The sequence below is a fragment of the Scyliorhinus torazame genome, chromosome 1 (genome assembly GCF_047496885.1).
Source record: "Scyliorhinus torazame isolate Kashiwa2021f chromosome 1, sScyTor2.1, whole genome shotgun sequence".
NCBI classification, from domain to species: domain Eukaryota; kingdom Metazoa; phylum Chordata; class Chondrichthyes; order Carcharhiniformes; family Scyliorhinidae; genus Scyliorhinus; species Scyliorhinus torazame.
Window position 1 is genome coordinate 644,540 of NC_092707.1, and position 20,312 is coordinate 664,851.

General features: G+C 52.6%; 1 protein-coding gene across 4 annotated transcripts in view; it reads left to right on the plus strand.

The window, feature by feature from the left end:
* Positions 1–20,312, plus strand: part of scarb1 (scavenger receptor class B, member 1) — a 505,970-nt gene that overhangs the window by 309,642 nt on the left and 176,016 nt on the right. Inside the window, exon 1 of one of the 4 annotated variants that reach the window (XM_072510169.1) lies at positions 9,667–9,838. The exons of the other annotated variants lie outside the window; for them this stretch is intronic. Within the exon in view, the coding sequence (XP_072366270.1) occupies positions 9,722–9,838 (117 nt within the window). The 5' untranslated portion in view covers positions 9,667–9,721. Of the gene's footprint in view, positions 1–9,666; positions 9,839–20,312 lie in introns of those variants that run through there. 4 annotated transcript variants of the gene reach the window in all.

Consider the following 20,312-nt stretch of genomic DNA (forward strand, 5'->3'; position numbering starts at 1 on the left):
AATCTGGAACTCGCTGCCCGGGAGGGGGATGGGAATCTGGAACTCGCTGTCCGGGAGGGGGGGAATCTGGAACTCGCTGTCTGGGAGGGGGAGCGGAATCTGGAACTCGCTGTCCGGGAGAGGGGTGGGATCTGGAACACGCTGTCTGGGAGGGAGATGGGAATCTGGAACTCGCTGCCCGGGAGGGGGATCTGGATCTCCCTGTCCGGGAGGGAGATGGGAATCTGGAACTCGCTTCCCGGGAGGGGGGTGGGAATCTGGAACTCGCTGTCCAGGAGGGGGAGGGGAATCTGGAACTCGCTGTCCGGGAGGGGGGTGGGAATCTGGAACTCGCTGTCCGGGAGGGGGAGGGGAATCTGGAACTCGCTGTCCGGGTGAGGGAGGGGAATCTGGAACTCACTGCCCGGGAGGGGGAGGGGAATCTGGAACTCGCTGCCCGGGAGGGGGATGGGAATCTGGAACTCGCTGCCCGGGAGGGGGAGGGGAATCTGGAACTCGCTGTCCGGTAGGGGGGTGGGAATCTGGAACTCACTGTCCGGGAGGGGGAGGGGAATCTGGAACTCCCGGTCCGGGAGGGGGATGGGAATCTGGAACTCGCTGCCCGGGAGGGGGGTGGGAATCTGGAACGCGCTGTCCGGGAGGGGGTTGGGAATCTGGAACTCGCTGCCCGGGAGGGGGGTGGGAATCTGGAACTCGCTGCCCGGGAGGGGGGTGGGAATCTGGAACTCGCTGCCCAGGAGGGGGAGGGGAATCTGGAATTCGCTGTCTGGGAGGGGGAGGGGAATCTGGAACTCGCTGTCCGGGCGGGGAGGGGAATCTGGAAATCGTTGTCCGGGAGGGGGATCGGAACCTGGAATTTTCTTCCTGTCCGGGAGGGGAGTGGGAATCTGCAACTCGGTGTCCGGGAGGGGGATGGGAATCTGGAACTCGCTGCCCGGGAGGGGGGGTGGGAATCAAGAACTCGCTGCCCGGGAGGGGGGTGGGAATCTGGAACTCGCTGCCCGGGAGGGAGGTGGGAATCTGGAACTCGCTGCCCGGGAGGGGGAGGGGAATCTGGAACTCGCTTGCCGGGAGAGGGTGGGAATCTGGAACTCGCTGCCCGGGAGGGGGTGGGAATCTGGAACTCGCTGTCCGGGATGGGGTGCGAATCTGGAACTCGCTGTCCGGGAGAGGGATGGGAATCTGGAACTCGCTGCGTGGGAGGGGGAGGTGAATCTGGAACTCGCTGTCCGGGAGGGGGGTTGGAATCTGGAACTCGCTGCCCGGGAGGGGGATGGGAATCTGGAACTCCCTCTCCGGGAGGGGGATGGGAATCTGGAACTCGCTGCGTGGGAGGGGGAGGGGAATCTGGAACTCGCTGCCCGGGAGGGGGTGGGAATCTGGAACTCGCTGCCCGGGAGGGGGAGGGGAATCTGGAACTCGCTGCCCGGGAGGGGGAGGGGAATCTGGAACTCGCTGCCCGGGAGGGGGAGGGGAATCTGGAACTCGCTGCCCGGGAGGGGTATGGGAATCTGGAACTCGCTGCCCGGGAGGGGGAGGGGAATCTGGAACTCCCTGTCCGGGAGGGGGAGGGGATTCGGGAACTCGCTGTCTGAGAGGGGGGTGGGAATCTGGAACTCGTTGTCCGGGAGGGGGGTGGGACTTTGGAACCCGCTGTCTGGGAGGGGGAGGGGAATCTGGAACTCGCTGCCCGGGAGGGGGGTGGGAATCTGGAACTCGTTGCCTGGGAGGGGGTGGGGAATCTCGAACTCGCTGTCCATGAGGGGGATGGGAATGTGGAACTCGCTGCCTGGGAGGGGGTGGGGAATCTGGAACTCCCTGTCCGGGAGGAGGGTGGGAATCTGGAACTCGCTGTCCGGGAGGGGGATGGGAATCTGGAACTCGCTGCCCGGGAGGGGGGTGGGAATCTGGAACTCGCTGCGCGGGAGGGGGATGGGAATATGGAACTCGCTGCCCGGGAGGGGGGGGGGGAATCTGGAACTCGCTGTCCGGGAGTGGGATGGGAATCTGGAACTCGCTGTCCGGGAGGGGGATGGGAATCCGGAACTCGCTGTCCGGGAGGGGGGTGGGAATCCGGAACTCGCTGTCCGGGAGGGGGGTGGGAATCTGGAACTCGCTGTCCGGGAGGGAGATGGGAATCTGGAACTCGCTGCCCGGGAGGGGCAGGGGAATCTGGAACTCCCTGTCCGGGAGGGAGATGGGAATCTGGAACTCGCTGTCCAGGAGGGGGATGAGAATCTGGAACTCGCTGCCCGGGAGCGGGAGGGGAATCTGGAAATCGCTGCCCGGGAGGGGGATGAGAATCTGGAACTCGCTGCCCGGGAGCGGGAGGGGAATCTGGAAATCGCTGCCCGGGAGGGGGAGGGGAATCCGGAACTCGCTGTCCGGGAGGGGGCTGGGAATCTGGAACTCGCTGTCCGGGAGGGGGGTTGGGAATCTGGAACTCGCTGTCCGGGAGGGGGAGGGGAATCTGAAACTCGCTGCCCGGGAGGGGGATGGGAATCTGGAACTCGCTGCCCGGGAGGGGGATGGGAATCTGGAAATCGCTGCCCGGGAGGGGGGTTGGGAATCTGGAACTCGCTGTCCGGGAGGGGGAGGGGGATCTGGAACTCCCTGTCCGGGAGGGGATGTGGGAATCTGGAACTCGCTGTCCGGGAGGGGGTGGGAATCTGGAACTCGCTGTCCGGGAGGGGGGTGGGACTTTGGAACCCGCTGTCTGGGAGGGGGAGGGGAATCTGGAACTCGCTGCCCGGGAGGGGGGTGGGAATCTGGAACTCGTTGCCTGGGAGGGGGTGGGGAATCTCGAACTCGCTGTCCGGGAGGGGGATGGGAATCTGGAACTCGCTGCCCGGGAGGGGGGTGGGAATCTGGAACTCGCTGTCTGGGAGGGGGGGGGGAAATCTGGAACTCGCTGTCCGGGAGGGGGGTGGGAATATGGAACTCGCTGCCCGGGAGGGGGATGGGAATCTGGAACTCGCTGTCCGGGAGGGGGGGGGGGGAATCTGGAACTCGCTGTCTGGGAGGGTAGGGGAATCTGGAACTCGCTGCCCGGGAGGGGAAGGGGAATCTGGAACTCGCTGTCCGGGAGGGTGATGGGAATCTGGAACTCGCTGTCCGGGAGGGGGGGGAATCTGGAACTCGCTGTCTGGGAGGGGGAGGGGAATCTGCAACTCGCTGTCCGGGAGGGGGGTGGTAATCTGGAACTCGCTGTCTGGGAGGGGGATGGGAATCCGGAACTCGCTGTCCGGGAGGGGGGTGGGAATCCGGAACTCGCTGTCCGGGAGGGGGGTGGGAATCTGGAACTCGCTGTCCGGGAAGGAGATGGGAATCTGGAACTCGCTGCCCGGGAGGGGCAGGGGAATCTGGAACTCCCTGTCCGGGAGGGAGATGGGAATCTGGAACTCGCTGTCCGGGAGTGGGGGGGTGGAATCATGAACTCGCTGCCCGGGAGGGGGATGAGAATCTGGAACTCGCTGCCCGGGAGCGGGAGGGGAATCTGGAACTCGCTGTCCGGGAGTGGGAGGGAAATCTGGAAATCGCTGCCCGGGATGGGGAGGGGAATCCGGAACTCGCTGTCCGGGAGGGGGAGGGGAATCTGGAACTCCCTGTCCGGGAGGGGGTTGGGAATCTGGAACTCGCTGTCCGGGAGGGGGAGGGGAATCTGGAACTCCCTGTCCGGGAGGGGATGTGGGAATCTGGAACTCGCTGTCCGGGAGGGAGATGGGAATCTGGAATTCGCTGCCCGGGAGGGGGAGGGGAGTCTGGAACTCGCTGTCCGGGTGAGGGAGGGGAATCTGGAACTCACTGCCCGGGAGGGGGAGGGGAATCTGGAACTCGCTGCCCGGGAGGGGGATGGGAATCTGGAACTCGCTGCTCGGGAGGGGGAGGGGAATCTGGAACTCGCTGTCCGGTAGGGGGGTGGGAATCTGGAACTCACTGTCCGGGAGGGGGAGGGGAATCTGGAACTCCCGGTCCGGGAGGGGGATGGGAATCTGGAACTCGCTGCCCGGGAGGGGGGTGGGAATCTGGAACGCGCTGTCCGGGAGGGGGTTGGGAATCTGGAACTCGCTGCCCGGGAGGGGGGTGGGAATCTGGAACTCGCTGCCCGGGAGGGGGGTGGGAATCTGGAACTCGCTGCCCAGGAGGGGGAGGGGAATCTGGAATTCGCTGTCTGGGAGGGGGAGGGGAATCTGGAACTCGCTGTCCGGGCGGGGAGGGGAATCTGGAAATCGTTGTCCGGGAGGGGGATCGGAACCTGGAATTTTCTTCCTGTCCGGGAGGGGAGTGGGAATCTGCAACTCGCTGTCCGGGAGGGGGATGGGAATCTGGAACTCGCTGCCCGGGAGGGGGGGTGGGAATCAAGAACTCGCTGCCCGGGAGGGGGGTGGGAATCTGGAACTCGCTGCCCGGGAGGGAGGTGGGAATCTGGAACTCGCTGCCCGGGAGGGGGAGGGGAATCTGGAACTCGCTTGCCGGGAGAGGGTGGGAATCTGGAACTCGCTGTCCGGGAGGGGGGTTGGAATCTGGAACTCGCTGCCCGGGAGGGGGGTGGGAATCTGGAACTCCCTCTCCGGGAGGGGGATGGGAATCTGGACCTCGCTGCGTGGGAGGGGGAGGGGAATCTGGAACTCGCTGCCCGGGAGGGGGTGGGAATCTGGAACTCGCTGCCCGGGAGGGGTATGGGAATCTGGAACTCGCTGCCCGGGAGGGGGAGGGGAATCTGGAACTCCCTGTCCGGGAGGGGGAGGGGATTCGGGAACTCGCTGTCTGAGAGGGGGGTGGGAATCTGGAACTCGTTGTCCGGGAGGGGGGTGGGACTTTGGAACCCGCTGTCTGGGAGGGGGAGGGGAATCTGGAACTCGCTGCCCGGGAGGGGGGTGGGAATCTGGAACTCGTTGCCTGGGAGGGGGGGGGAATCTCGAACTCGCTGTCCATGAGGGGGATGGGAATGTGGAACTCGCTGCCTGGGAGGGGGTGGGGAATCTGGAACTCCCTGTCCGGGAGGAGGGTGGGAATCTGGAACTCGCTGTCCGGGAGGGGGATGGGAATCTGGAACTCGCTGCCCGGGAGGGGGGTGGGAATCTGGAACTCGCTGCGCGGGAGGGGGATGGGAATATGGAACTCGCTGCCCGGGAGGGGGGGGGGGAATCTGGAACTCGCTGTCCGGGAGGGGGATGGGAATCTGGAACTCGCTGTCCGGGAGGGGGATGGGAATCCGGAACTCGCTGTCCGGGAGGGGGGTGGGAATCCGGAACTCGCTGTCCGGGAGGGGGAGGGGAATCTGGAACTCGCTGCCCGGGAGGGGGGTGGGAATCTGGAACTCGCTGCCCGGGAGGGGCAGGGGAATCTGGAACTCCCTGTCCGGGAGGGAGATGGGAATCTGGAACTCGCTGTCCAGGAGGGGGATGAGAATCTGGAACTCGCTGCCCGGGAGCGGGAGGGGTATCTGGAAATCGCTGCCCGGGAGGGGGATGAGAATCTGGAACTCGCTGTCTGGGAGGTGGGGGGAAATCTGGAACTCGCTGTCCGGGAGGGGGGTGGGAATATGGAACTCGCTGCCCGGGAGGGGGATGGGAATCTGGAACTCGCTGTCCGGGAGGGGGGGGGGAATCTGGAACTCGCTGTCTGGGAGGGTAGGGGAATCTGGAACTCGCTGCCCGGGAGGGGAAGGGGAATCTGGAACTCGCTGTCCGGGAGGGTGATGGGAATCTGGAACTCGCTGTCCGGGAGGGGGGGGAATCTGGAACTCGCTGTCTGGGAGGGGGAGGGGAATCTGCAACTCGCTGTCCGGGAGGGGGGTGGTAATCTGGAACTCGCTGTCTGGGAGGGGGATGGGAATCCGGAACTCGCTGTCCGGGAGCGGGAGGGGAATCTGGAACTCGCTGTCCGGGAGTGGGAGGGAAATCTGGAAATCGCTGCCCGGGATGGGGAGGGGAATCCGGAACTCGCTGTCCGGGAGGGGGAGGGGAATCTGGAACTCCCTGTCCGCGAGGGGGTTGGGAATCTGGAACTCGCTGTCCGTGAGGGGGAGGGGAATCTGGAACTCCCTGTCCGGGAGGGGATGTGGGAATCTGGAACTCGCTGTCCGGGAGGGAGATGGGAATCTGGAATTCGCTGCCCGGGAGGGGGAGGGGAGTCTGCAACTCGCTGCCCAGGAGCGGGGTGGGAATGTGGAACTCGCTGTCCGGGATGGGGAGTGGAACCTGGAACTCCCTGTCCGGGAGGAGGATGGGAATCTGGAACTCGCTGTCTGGGAGGGGGGTGGGAATCTGGAACTCGCTGTCCGGGAAGGAGATGGGAATCTGGAACTCGCTGCCCGGGAGGGGCAGGGGAATCTGGAACTCCCTGTCCGGGAGGGAGATGGGAATCTGGAACTCGCTGTCCGGGAGTGGGGGGGTGGAATCTGGAACTCGCTGTCCAGGAGGGGGAGGGGAATCATGAACTCGCTGCCCGGGAGGGGGATGAGAATCTGGAACTCGCTGCCCGGGAGCGGGAGGGGAATCTGGAACTCGCTGTCCGGGAGTGGGAGGGAAATCTGGAACTCGCTGCCCGGGATGGGGTGGGAATCTAGAACTCGCTGTCCGGGAGGGGGATGGGAATCTGGAAATCGCTGCCCGGGAGGGGGAGGGGAATCCGGAACTCGCTGTCCGGGAGGGGGAGGGGAATCTGGAACTCCCTGTCCGGGAGGGGGTTGGGAATCTGGAACTCGCTGTCCGGGAGGGGGAGGGGAATCTGGAACTCCCTGTCCGGGAGGGGATGTGGGAATCTGGAACTCGCTGTCCGGGAGGGGGGTGGGAATCTGGAACTCGCTGTCCGGGAGGGAGATGGGAATCTGGAATTCGCTCTCTGGCAGGGGGAGGGGAATCTGAAACTCGCTGCCCGGGAGGGGGAGGGGAACCTGGAACTCGCTGCCCGGGAGTGGGAGGGGAGTCTGCAACTCGCTGCCCAGGAGGGGGGTGGGAATCTGGAACTCGCTGTCCGGGATGGGGAGTGGAACCTGGAACTCCCTGTCCGGGAGGAGGATGGGAATCTGGAACTCGCTGTCTGGGAGGGGGAGGGGAATCTGGAACTCGCTGTCCGGGAGGGGGATGGGAATCTGGAACTCGCTGCCCGGGAGGGGGATGGGAATCTGTAACTCGCTGTCCGGGAGGGGGATGGGAATCCGGAACTCGCTGTCCAGGAGGGGGGGGGAAATCTGGAACTCGCTGTCCGGGAGGGGGGGGAATCTGGAACTCGCTGTCTGGGAGGGGGATGGGAATCCGGAACTCGCTGTCCAGGAGGGGAATGGGAATCTGGAACTCGCTGTCCGGGAGTGGGGGGGGGGGAATCTGGAACTCGCTGTCTGGGAGGGGATGTGGGAATCTGAAACTCGCTGTCCAGGAGGGGAATGGGAATCTGGAACTCGCTGTCCGGGAGTGGGGGGGGGGGGAATCTGGAACTCGCTGTCTGGGAGGGGAGGGGAATCTTCAACTCGCTGCCCGGGAGGGGCAGGGGAATCTGGAACTCGCTGTCCGGGAGGGGGAGGGGAATCTGCAACTCGCTGTCCGGGAGGGAGATGGGAATCTGGAACTCGCTGTCCGGGAGGGGGGTGGTAATCTGGAACTCGCTGTCCGGGAGGGGGATGGGAATCCGGAATTCGCTGTCCGGGATAGGGGTGGGAATCCGGAACTCGCTGCCCGGGACAGGGATGGGAATCTGGAACTCGGTGTCCGGGAGGGGGATAGGAATCTGGAACTCGCTGTCCGGGAGGGGGGTGGGAATCTGGAACTCACTGTCTGGGAGGGGGAATCTGGAACTCGCTGTCCGGGAGTGGGAGGGGAATCTGGAACTCGCTGCCCGGGAGGGGGAGGGGAATCTGGAACTCGCTGCCCGGGAGGGGGAGGGGAATCTGGAACTCACTGCCCGGGAGGGGGAGGGGAATCTGGAACTCGCTGCCCGGGAGGGGGAGGGGAATCTGGAACTCGCTGCCCGGGAGGGGGAGGGGAATCCGGAACTCGCTGTCTGGGAGGGGGAGGGGAATCTGCAACTCGCTGTCCGGGAGGGAGATGGGAATCTGGAACTCGCTGCCCGGGAGGGGGAGGGGAATCTGGAACTCGCTGTCTGGGAGGGAGAGGGGAATCTGGAACTCGCTGCCCGGGAGGGGGAGGGGAATCTGGAACTCGCTGTCCGGGAGGGAGATGGGAATCTGGAACTCGCTGCCCGGGAGGGGGAGGGGAATCTGGAACTCGCTGTCTGGGAGGGAGAGGGGAATCTGGAACTCGCTGTCCGGGAGTGGGGTGGGAATCTGGAACTCGCTGCCCGGGAGGGGGAGGGGAATCTGGAACTCGCTGCCCGGGAGAGGGGTGGAAATCTGGCATGTTCTCCCTGTCCGGGAGGGGAGATGAGGCAGCAAACCTCACAACCTGTAAAAATACTTGGATGAGCCGTTGAAATGTCAGAGTTCAGGCCGTGGGCGAATTGCTGGGAAGTGGGACTAGTGGAGATTAGAGGAGCTATTTTGTTGTTGCAATATGATTGGATTGGATTTTGTTCATTGTCACGTGTACACAGGTACAGTGAAAGGTATTGTTCTGCGTACAGTCCAGACAGATCATTCCGTTCATGAATAAAGACATAGGACAGTGGTTAGCACTGCTGCCTCACAGCTGCAGGGTCCCGGGTTCAATTCCGGCCTCGGGTGACTGTATGGAGTTCTCCCCGTGTCTGTGTGGGTTTCCTCCCACAGTCCAACGATGTGCAGGTTAGGTGGTTGGCCTTGATAAATTGCCCTTAGTGTCCAAAAGGTTAGGTGGGGTTGTGGGTTTAAGTAGTTTGCTCTTTCCAGACACGAGGGGCCGAATGGCCTCCTTTTGCACTGTAAATTCTCTGATTCTAATACACAGCATTTCAAGATGGCGCGTGGAGCATGGCGACTCTCGGCGAGCTCTCGCCCCCTGTCCCTTTTCTTTTATCTCCTACCAGCGTTCTGACCGACTAAAACTATTTTCCTCTTCTTATATAATTACTAACAATGTTCTTCATGTACTTGCTTAGTTCGGCCCCTTGTTCCGCACTGTAACCAATCACTGTTTGTCCATGTACCATTTGTCAATGTTCTCTGTCGATTATTTTTTTGTCTACTATGTACGTACTGTGTACGTTCCCTCAGCTGCAGAAAAATACTTTTCACTGCACTTCGGTACAGGTGGCAATAAATCAAATCAATCAATCACTCACCCCTCAGAAGGAAAAAGCAGTTCCATGGGAAATAAGAACATTATTCCAAACAGTTTTTAACTCGTGCATGACAGCATTCTCTTTTGTGAAGATAAAGGTACTCTGTGCCCTGTGCCCTGTGCCCTCTGCCCTATGCCCTGTGCCCTCTGCCCTCTGCCCTATGCCCGGTGCCTCCACAAGATCATTTCCTTCCTTTCATTATACTCTAACATTTAGAGTACTGTGGCCCTTTAATGCTAATCGTTAATATCATCTCAAGCTCTCCCCAAGCCCTTATTCAATTCTCCCGTGTTCCTTTTAAAGTTCAGTTTGGTTCCTCTATGTAATTTCTATCTTCTATTCGTCACACATCTTTTTACTGCTTCATTTTATTCCTCTTTATCTTTCGAGATTGGTCAGGGTGGAACTGGTCAGAGGTTGGCACAACAGCTGTAAATCACAACTTTGTGAATTCCTCTCAAGGATCACACCTGATTAGCAGCAGATTGAGATAGGAGCTGGTGAAATGAGGCTGCCCAGAAACAGAGTTTTCTTGCTGCTGTTCGCTGGGCTCCTGTTACTGGGAGTCGGCCTGGCCCTGGTAATTGCTGGGAGGGTGATAATCCAGGATCAGGTTATTAAGGTAAGACTCGGGATCCGTAATGAACATCGCTTCTGAATCATAAACTGAAGACCTTGTGAATACATGAATGAAATGAAATGAAAATCGCTTATTGTCACAAGTAGGCTTCGAATGAAGTTACTGTGAAAAGCCGCTAGTCACCACATTCCGGCGCCTGTTCGGGGAGGCTGTTACGGGAATTGAACCGTGCTGCTGGCTTGCCTTGGTCTGCTTTCAAAGCCAGCGATTTAGCCCTGTGCTAAACAGCCCCAGGTTGGGACATGGGACATTTGCCTTTAAATAATCACGTTTAGTTTATTTAGTTTATTAGAACTCCAAAGGATGCTTTCAAGCTACTTGCCATAGTTGTTAAAAATGAAATAGATTTCTTTGTTGTTTTCATTGTGTCATGAGAGTGTCGCTTTAAGAAATATTTGGGTGTTTATTACTGCAGTGATGTCAGAGAGTGGGTGGAGCTGGGCTGTCTGTCAGCTTTTTACTTTCGTTTTAGGCTGTTTGAGGCAGGATGTGTTTTAGTTTCATTTTCAGTGTTGGAGCTGAAGCCAGACAGAGCAGGTGTACTGTTGATCTCTCTGTCATGAAAAGACTATCTCTTGATCATTTGGTGAATTCAGAATTATAAATGTTTTCAGTAGTGACTTTAACCTGACGCGCTTCTGTTAAAGGTTTTGTTTTTAAGTCGTATGGATGTAAAAAGGAAAGCTTAAAGGATTACTTAGTGTTGTATTCTTTGGGGGTTGTATTTGAATTGATGGTTGCTAAGATGTTCACTGTATGTTTTAAAAAGGTTAACTTGAGTTCAAAGAATAAACATTATTTTGCTTTAAAAATTACTTTTCCATTTCTGCTGTATCACACCTGTAGAGTGGGCCGTGTGCTCCCCATACCACCATCCATTCAAGGTTGTGGGTCAGGTGAACTCCATGATACACTTTGGGGTTCTCTAAACCCTGGCTCATAACAAATTGGGGGCTCGTCCGGGATAAAAGTCTATCTATTGGATTGGTTTAGTGAACTTAAAGACAGTGAGGGGTGAGCATATTGTGGTTGCTTATCAGGTGTGGTATTCCAGTTTAAGTGGGGTGTGTGTTGTGAACAATGGCTCTTTCAGAGGTTCTGAAGTTTTTGGGGGTGGAGACGGTCACACGCAGTACCTTACGGACAGAGACTAAAAGCAGAATGTTAGATTTGGCAAAAACATTGCAGGTAACATGACCTGACAAAGTGCGAAAAGATGAGGTTATTATGGCAGTGGCTAAGCATTTAAAGTTGCCTGAGAGACAGTTTGACTCATTGGAAATAGCAAAAATTCAGTTACAAATTAAACAAATGGAACATGAGAAAGAATTAAAGCAACTTGATTACGAAAGAGAGAGAGAGGAAAAAGAAAGAGAGAGAGAGAGAGAGGAAAAAGAGAGAGAAGAAAGGAAAGCAGAAAGAATAGCCCTAGCAGAACAAAAAGAAAGAGAAAGGGAGATACAGATCAGGGAAAAAGATAAAGAGAGAGTTTGAACTTCAGAAAATGACCATGAAACATGACAGCCAGTTAAAATTGGCAGACATAAAGGGAAACCTACAGTTGGTTGATAGTGATGAGGATAGTGAGAAAGAGCATCATAGTCGAAGGCTTGGTGGGGATCTATTTAAATATGTCCAAGCATTGCCAAGGTTGATGAGAAGAACGTGGAAGCTTTTTTCATTTCATTTGAGAAGGTAGCTAAACAAATGAAATGGCCACAGGACATGTGGGTATTACTGATTCAAACAAAGCTGATAGGGAGGAATAGTGAAGTGTTTGCATCACTACCGGAGGAGGTATCTGGGACGTATGAGGAGGTGAAAAAATCCATCTTAGGTGCATATGAACTAGTGCCTGAAGCCTACAGACAAAGGTTTAGAAATTTAAGGAAAGAATTTCGTCAAACATACATGGAGTTTGAAAGGACCAAACAGAGTAATTTTGATAGGTGGATAAGGGCTTTGAAAGTACATCAAACGTATGAAGCTCTCAAGAAATTATACTTTTGGAGGAGTTTAAAAATTCAGTTCCTGATGTAGTGAGATCTCATGTGGAAGAACAGAGGGTTAAAACTGCGAGGTTAGCAGCGGAAATGGCAGATTATTATGAATTAGTTCATAAATCAAAGCTTGGTTTCCAACATCAGTTTCAGCCTGTGAGGGATAGAAACTGGGGACATGAGAAATACTCAAGTGGTAAAGGTAAAGGTGATCTGATGGGAGATAATAAGGAAGTGTACCTCAGATTAAAAAAGAAATCCAGGAGGGTGGAAAAGAAATGAAAAGTTTCAAATATTTTCACTGTAATAAACTAGGCCATGTAAAGTCACAGTGTTGGTGGTTGAAGAAAAGCACTGGGAAGGCTGATGTGTAAAACAGGATAAGACAGTGGGGTCTGTTAAAGTGGTCAACGAAAGCCCAAGTGAAGCGAAGGAGGTGCAAAAGATTGTACAGCCTGTTCAAGATGTGATTGATAAGAAGGTGCCAGATCTCTTTAAAGAATTTACTTGTGTGGGTAAAGTTTACTCATGTGTATCAGGAGCAGCAGGTAAAGAAGTCAGAATTTGAGAGATACGGGAGCTAGTCAATCTTTAATGGTAAGAGATGAGGAGTTATGTAGTCTGGGAAGAATATTGGCAGAAAAGGTGGTGATATGTGGAATTCAGGGTGAGAGGAGTAGTGTTCCATTATATAAGGTAAGGTTGGACAGTCCAGTGAAGAGTGGGGAAGTGGTAGTAGGAGTAATAGATAAACTATCTTGTCCAGGAATACAGTTTATCTTGGGTAATGATAGAACATAGAACATAGAACGATACAGCGCAGTACAGGCCCTTCGGCCCACGATGTTGCACCAAAACAAAAGCCATCTAACCTACACTCTGCCATTATCATCTATATGTTTATCCAATAAACTTTTTAAATGCCCTCAATGTTGGCGAGTTCACTACTGTAGCAGGTAGGGCATTCCACGGCCTCACTACTCTTTGCGTAAAGAACCTACCTCTGACCTCTGTCCTATATCTATTACCCCTCAGTTTAAAGCTATGTCCCCTCGTGCCAGCCATTTCCATCCGCGGGAGAAGGCTCTCACTGTCCACGCTATCCAACCCCCTGATCATTTTGTATGCCTCTATTAAGTCTCCTCTTAACCTTCTTCTCTCCAACGAAAACAACCTCAAGTCCATCAGCCTTTCCTCATAAGATTTTCCCTCCATACCAGGCAACATCCTGGTAAATCTCCTCTGCACCCGATATAGCTGGATCGCAGGTGGGAGTGATGCCTACTGTGGTGGATAAGCCAGTGGAAAATCAGACAACTGAAGTGTTGAAGAACGAATATCCTGGGATTTTTCCGGATTGTGTAGTAACAAGGTCGCAAAGTCACAGGTTAAGACAAGAGGAGAAATCAGAGAGTGAAGATGAAGTGGAAGTGCAATTATCAGAAACGATTTTTGATCAGATGGTTGAAAAAGAACAAGAACAGATGGAGGATGAGTCGGATATTTTTAGTTCAGGAAAATTGGCGGCAGAGTTACAACAAAAAGATATAGAAATAAAACGGATGTATCAGAAAGCATACACGGAAGAGGAATCTGATGTATACTAGAGTGTTATTACCATAAAAGTGATGTCTTGATGAGAAAATGGAGACCTTTACATATGCAGGTGGATGAAAAGTGGGCAGAAGTTCATCAAGTAGTATTGCCGGTAGGGAATAGAAAGGAGGTTTTGCGAGTTGCACATGAGGTACCAGTGGGAGGTCATTTGGGAATAAGGGAAACTCAAGCTAAAATCCAAAAACATTTTTATTGGCCTGGACTACATAAAGATGTAGTTAAATTTTGTCGATCATGTCACACATGTCAAGTGATAGGGAAACCTCAAGCAGTGATGGAACTAGCGCCCTTAATACCCATTCCAGCATTTGAGGAATCTTTACAAGGGTCCTAATTGATTGCGTAGGACCGCTTCCTAAAACAAAAAGTGGGAATCAATATCTTTTGACTATAATGGATGTGTCTACTATGTTTCCAGAGGCCATTCCAGTATGTAATATTACAGCTAAAAAGATTGTGGAAGAGTTACTTAAATTCTTTGCTAGATATGGACTACTCACAGAAATACACTCGGATCAAGGATCAAATTTTACCCCAAAGTTATTCAAAGAAGTTATGGATAGTTTAGGAATAAAACAAATTAAATCAACTGCATACCATCCAGAATCGGAGGGAGCATTAGAAAGGTGGCATCAGACATTAAAGGCAATATTGAGGGCTTATTTTAAAGATTATCCAGAGGATTGGGATAAAGGAATTCCATTAGTACTGTTTGCAATTAGGGATGCACCTAATGAGTCAACCAAATTTAGTCCTTTTGAACTAATTTTTGGTCATGAGGTAAGAGGACCACTTAAATTGATTAAGGAAAAATTGGTGGGTGAGAAATCGGAAATTACATTATTGGATTACATGTCAAATTTTAGGGAACGATTAAATAGAGCAGGTGAATTGGCTAGACAACATTTAAAAGTTGCACAAAATGTGATGAAATGGGTGGCGGACAAGAAATCCAAAGTTCGTAGTTTTGCCAGTGGGGATAAAGTTTTAGTGTTGTTACCAGTGGTAGGTGAACCTTTAAAAGCTAGGTTTTGTGGACCATATCAGATTGAAAGGAAATTCAGTGATGTGAATTATGTGGTAAAAACACCAGATAGAAGGAAGACTCACCGAGTGTGTCATGTGAATATGCTTAAAAGGTACTTTGAAAGGGGAGAGAAAGAGGAGGAGGTTTTAATGATTCTAACTCAAAGTGATGAACCAAATCCAGATGACTCGGAATTTGACATACCTCAAATTAAATTGGAAAATGAGGATCTTCTTAAAAATTGGGATAAATTGTTGAGTTACTTTCCAGAGGAAAAACAAACTGACCTGAAAGAGTTATTGATATCTCATGGGCAAGCACGGTAGCATTGTGGATAGCACAATTGCTTCACAGCTCCAGGGTCCCAGGTTCGATTCCGGCTTGAGTCACTGTCTGTGCGGAGTCTGCACATCCTCCCCGTGTGTGTGTGGGTTTCCCCCGGGTGCTCCGGTTTCCTCCCACAGTCCAAAGATGTGCAGGTTAGGTGGATTGGCCGTGATAAATTGCCCTTAGTATCGAAAATTGCCCTTAGTGTTGGGTGGGGTTACTGGGTTATGGGGATCGGGTGGAGGTGTTGACCTTGGGTAGGGTGCTCTTTCCAAGAGCCGGTGCAGTCTCGATGGGTCGAAGGGCCTCCTTCTGCACTGTAAATTCTATGTTATGTTAAAAAGTTTGTGGAGATAAATTGGGAGTACTAAAATGGCTACACATGATGTAGATGTGGGAAATGCTGTTCCAATCAAACAACTTCCATTTAGACTTAACTCTTTAAAATTGGCACAGGTTAACAGAGAGATTGAGATTATGCTTAAAAATGACATAATTGAAGTGGGTTGCAGCCAATGGAGCTCACCCATAGTGATGGTACCTAAACCAGATCTTACCCAACGGATGTGTGTGGACTATTGAAAGGTTAATGCAGTTACAAGAACGGACTCTTATCCTATCCCATGTTTGGAGGATTGCATTGAGAAAGTGGGACAATCAGTTTTTATTTCCAAATTGAATTTATTAAAAGGTTACTGGCAGGTACCTTTATCCAAAAGAGCGAAGGAGATTTCAGCTTTTGTGACTCCAGATGGTATATACCAATTCAAAGTTGTGCCATTTGGCATGAAAAACACCCAGCCACATAGAACACAGAACATTACAGCGCAGTACAGGCCCTTCGGCCCTCGATGTTGCGCCGACCTGTGAAACCACTCTAAAGCCCATCTACACTATTGTCTTATCGTCCATATGTCTATCCAATGATCATTTGAATGCCCTTAGTGTTGGCGAGTCCACTACTGTTGCAGGCAGGGCATTCCACGCCCTGACTACTCTCTGAGTAAAGAACCTACCTCTGACATCTGTCCTATATCTATCTCCCCTCAATTTAAAGCTATGTCCCCTCGTGCTAGACATCCCCATCCGAGGAAAAAGGCTCTCACTGTCCACCCTATCCAATCCTCTGATCATCTTGTATGACTCAATTAAGTCACCTCTTAACCTTTGGATCCTCACTGTCTTCAGGGGATGTCCCGGAGGACTGGAGAATAGCCAATGTTGTTCCTCTGTTTAAGAAGGGTAGCAAGGATAATCCAGGGAACTACAGGCCGGTGAACCTTACTTCAGTGGTAGGGAAATTACTGGAGAGAATTCTTCGAGACAGGATGTACTCCCATTTGGAAGCAAATGGACGTATTAGTGAGAGGCAGCATGGTTTTGTGAAGGGGAGGTCGTGTCTCACTAACTTGATAGAGTTTTCCGAGGAGGTCACAAAGATGATTGATGCAGGTAGGGCAGTGGATGTTGTCTATATGGACTTCAGTAAGGCCTTTGACAAGGTCCCTCATGGTAGACTAGTACAAAAGGTGAAGTCACACGGGATCAGCGGTGAGCTGGCAAGGTGGATACAGAACTGGCTAGGTCATAGAAGGCAGAGAGTAGCAATGGAGGGATGCTTTTCTAATTGGAGGGCTGTGACCAGTGGTGTTCCACAGGGATCAGTGCTGGGACCTTTTCTGTTTGTAGTATTTATAAATGATTTGGAGGAAAATGTAACTGGTCTGATTAGTAAGTTTGCAGACGACACAAAGGTTGGTGGCATTGCGGATAGCGATGAGGACTGTCAGAGGATACAGCAGGATTTAGATTGTCTGGAGACTTGGGCGGAGAGATGGCAGGTGGAGTTTAATCTGGACAAATGTGAGGTAATGCATTTTGGAAGATCTAATGCAGGTAGGGAATATACAGTGAATGGTAGAACCCTCAAGAGTATTGAAAGTCAAAGAGATCTAGGAGTACAGGTCCACAGGTCACTGAAAGGGGCAACACAGGTGGAGAAGGTAGTCAAGAAAGCATACGGCATGCTTGCCTTCATTGGCCGGGGCATTGAGTATAAGAATTGGCAAGTCATGTTGCAGCTGTATAGAACCTTAGTTAGGCCACACTTAGAGTATAGTGTTCAATTCTGGTCGCCACACTACCAGAAGGATGTGGAGGCTTTAGAGAGGGTGCAGAAGAGATTTACCAGAATGTTGCCTGGTATGGAGGGCATTAGCTATGAGGAGCGGTTGGATAAACTCGGTTTGTTCTCACTGGAACGAAGGAGGTTGAGGGGCGACCTGATAGAGGTATACAAAATTATGAGGGACATAGACAGAGTGGATAGTCAGAGGCTTTTCCCCGGGGTAGAGGGGTCAATTACTAGGGGGCATATGTTTAAGGTGAGAGGGGCAAGGTTTAGAGTAGATGTACGAGGCAAGTTTTTTACGCAGAGGGTAGTGGGTGCCTGGAACTCGCTACTGGAGGAGGTGGTGGAAGCAGGGACGATAGTGACATTTAAGGGGCATCTTGACAAATACATGAATAGGATGGGAATTCATAGAATCATAGAAGTTTACAGCATGGAAACAGGCCCTTCGGCCCAACCAGTCCATGCCGCCCAGTTTTTACCATTAAGCTAGTCCCAGTTGCCCGCACTTGGCCCATAACCCTCTATACCCATCTTACCCATGTAACTATCTAAATGCTTTTTAAAAGACACAATTGTACCCGCCTCTACTACTACCTCTGGCAGCCCATTCCAGACACTCACTACCCTCTGAGTGAAGAAATTGCCCCTCTGGGCCCTTCTGAATCTCTCCCCTCTCACCTTAAACCTATGCCCTCTAGTTTTAGACTCCCCTACCTTTGGGAAAAGATGTTGACTATCTACCTTATCTATGCCCCTCATTATTTTATAGACCTCTATAAGATCACCCCTAAGCCTCCTACGCTCCAGGGAAAAAAGTCCCAGTCTATCCAGCCTCTCCTTATAACTCAAACCATCAAGTCCCGGCAACATCCTAGTAAATCTTTTCTGCACTCTTTCTAGTTTAATAATATCCTTTCTATAATAGGGTGACCAGAACTGCACACAGTATTCCAAGTGTGGCCGTACCAATGTCTTGTACAACTTCAACAAGACATCCCAACTCCTGTATTCAATGTTCTGACCAATGAAACCAAGCATGCCGAATGCCTTCTTCACCACCCTGTCCACCTGCGACTCCACCTTCAAGGAGCTATGAACCTGTACTCCTAGATCTCTTTGTTCTATAACTCTCCCCAACGCCATACCATTAACTGAGTAGGTCCTGGCCTGATTCGATCTGCCAAAATGCATCACCTCACATTTATCTAAATTAAACTCCATCTGCCATTCGTCGGCCCACTGGCCTAATTGATCAAGATCCCGTTGCAATCCTAGATAACCTTCTTCACTATCCACTGTGCCACCAATCTTGGTGTCATCTGCAAACTTACTAACCATGCCTCCTAAATTCTCCTTGGTCTAACATATTTGTTATCTCTTCAAAGAACTCTAACAGGTTTGTCAGGCACGACCTCCCCTTACTAAATCCATGCTGACTTGTCCTAATCCGACCCTGCACTTCCAAGAATTTAGAAATCTCATCCTTAACGATGGATTCTAGAATCTTGCCAACAACCGAGGTTAGGCTAATTGGCCTATAATTTTCCATCTTTTTTCTTGTTCCTTTCTTGAACAGGGGGGTTACAACAGCGATTTTACAATCCTCTGGGACTTTCTGGGAAAGGGGCAGCATGGTAGCATTGTGGATAGCACAATTGCTTCACAGCTCCAGGGCTCCAGGTTCGATTCCGGCTTGGGTCACTGTCTGTGCGGAGTCTGCACGTCCTCCCCGTGTCTGCGTGGGTTTCCTCCGGGTGCTCCAGTTTCCTCCCACAGTCCAAAGATGTGCAGGTTAGGTGGATTGGCCATGGTAAATTGCCCTTAGTGTCCAAAATTGCCCTTAGTGTTGGGTGGGGTTACTGGGTTATGGGGATAGGGTGGAGGTGTGGACCTTGGGTAGGGTGCTCGTTCCAAGAGCCGGTGCAGTCTCGATGGGCCGAATGGCCTCCTTCTGCACTGTAAATTCTATGATAATCTATGATTTCCCTGATTCCAGTGACTTTTGAAAGATCATAACTCACGCCTCCACTATTTCTTCAGCTATCTCCTTTAGAACTCTAGGATGTAGCCCACCTGGGCCCGGAGATTTATCAATTTTTAGACCTCTTTGTTTCTCTAGCACTTTCTCCTTTGTGATGGCTACCATATTCAACTCTGCCCCCTGACTCTCCGGAATTGGTGGTATATTACTCATGACTTCTACTGTGAAGACTGACTCAAAGTACTTATTTAGTTCCTCAGCTATTTCCTTGTCTCCCATCACAAAATTACCAGCGTCATTTTGGAGCGGCCCAATGTCTACTTTTGCCTCCCGTTTGCTTTTAATGTATTTAAAGAAACTTTTACTATCATTCCTAATGTTACTGGCTAGCCTACCTTCAAATTTGATCCTCTCTTTCCTTATTTCTCTCTTTGTTATCCTCTGTTTTTGTAGCCTTCCCAATCTTCTGACTTCCCACTACTCTTTGCCACATTGTAGGCTTTCTCTTTTGCTTTGATGCATTCCCTAACTTCCTTTGTCAGCCATGGCTGCCTAATCCCCCCTCTGATAACCTTTCTTTTCTTCGGGATGAACCTCTGTACTGTGTCCTCAATTACTCCCAGAAACTCCTGCCATTGCTGTTTGTGGTGGTATGTATTAGGGGTAATACGGTACACCACGTGTCGACAGGCTATTGGTGGAGGGATGCCAGGTCCTGATAGGATCGGCCGCCTACTGGACTCCGCCCAGAAATGCCGGTATAAGAACCCGGATTTCCCTCAGCAGCTGCATTCTGTAACCACGCTGCTGGGGATCAAGTTCTGCTTAATAAAGCCTCCAATTGAGATTACTTCAACCTGCCTCGCGTCATACTGACGGTACAACAATTTATTAAGCAGACTTAAATTAAAGAAAAAACGACGTGGGAACATGGAGCTCCGCATCACCCCGGAGTGCCTGCGCATCGCACCCCAAGCAGCTAACTCGGCCTCTGTCTTCAAACACTGGCGGCATGCTTTGAGGGCTACCTCCGAACGGCCCCCAGCACACCGGTGACGAACAAAAGATGCAGGTCCTCTATTCCAGGGTGAGTCCCGACGTCTACTCTCTTATCGAGGACGAGGACGATTTCCCCGATGCCATCGCCGCGCTGAAGGATATCTACATCCGGCCCGCCAACCAGGTTTTTGCTCGCTACCAGCTCGCCACACGACGACAATTTCTGGGGGAATCGCTGGACGAGTTTTATAACGCCCTGCAGATCCTGGGTTGAAACTGCAACTGCCCGGCGGTAACAGCGAGTGAACACACAGAGCTCCTGGTCCGCGATGCGTATGTGGCAGGTTTGGCCTCTTCCCAGATCCGCCAGA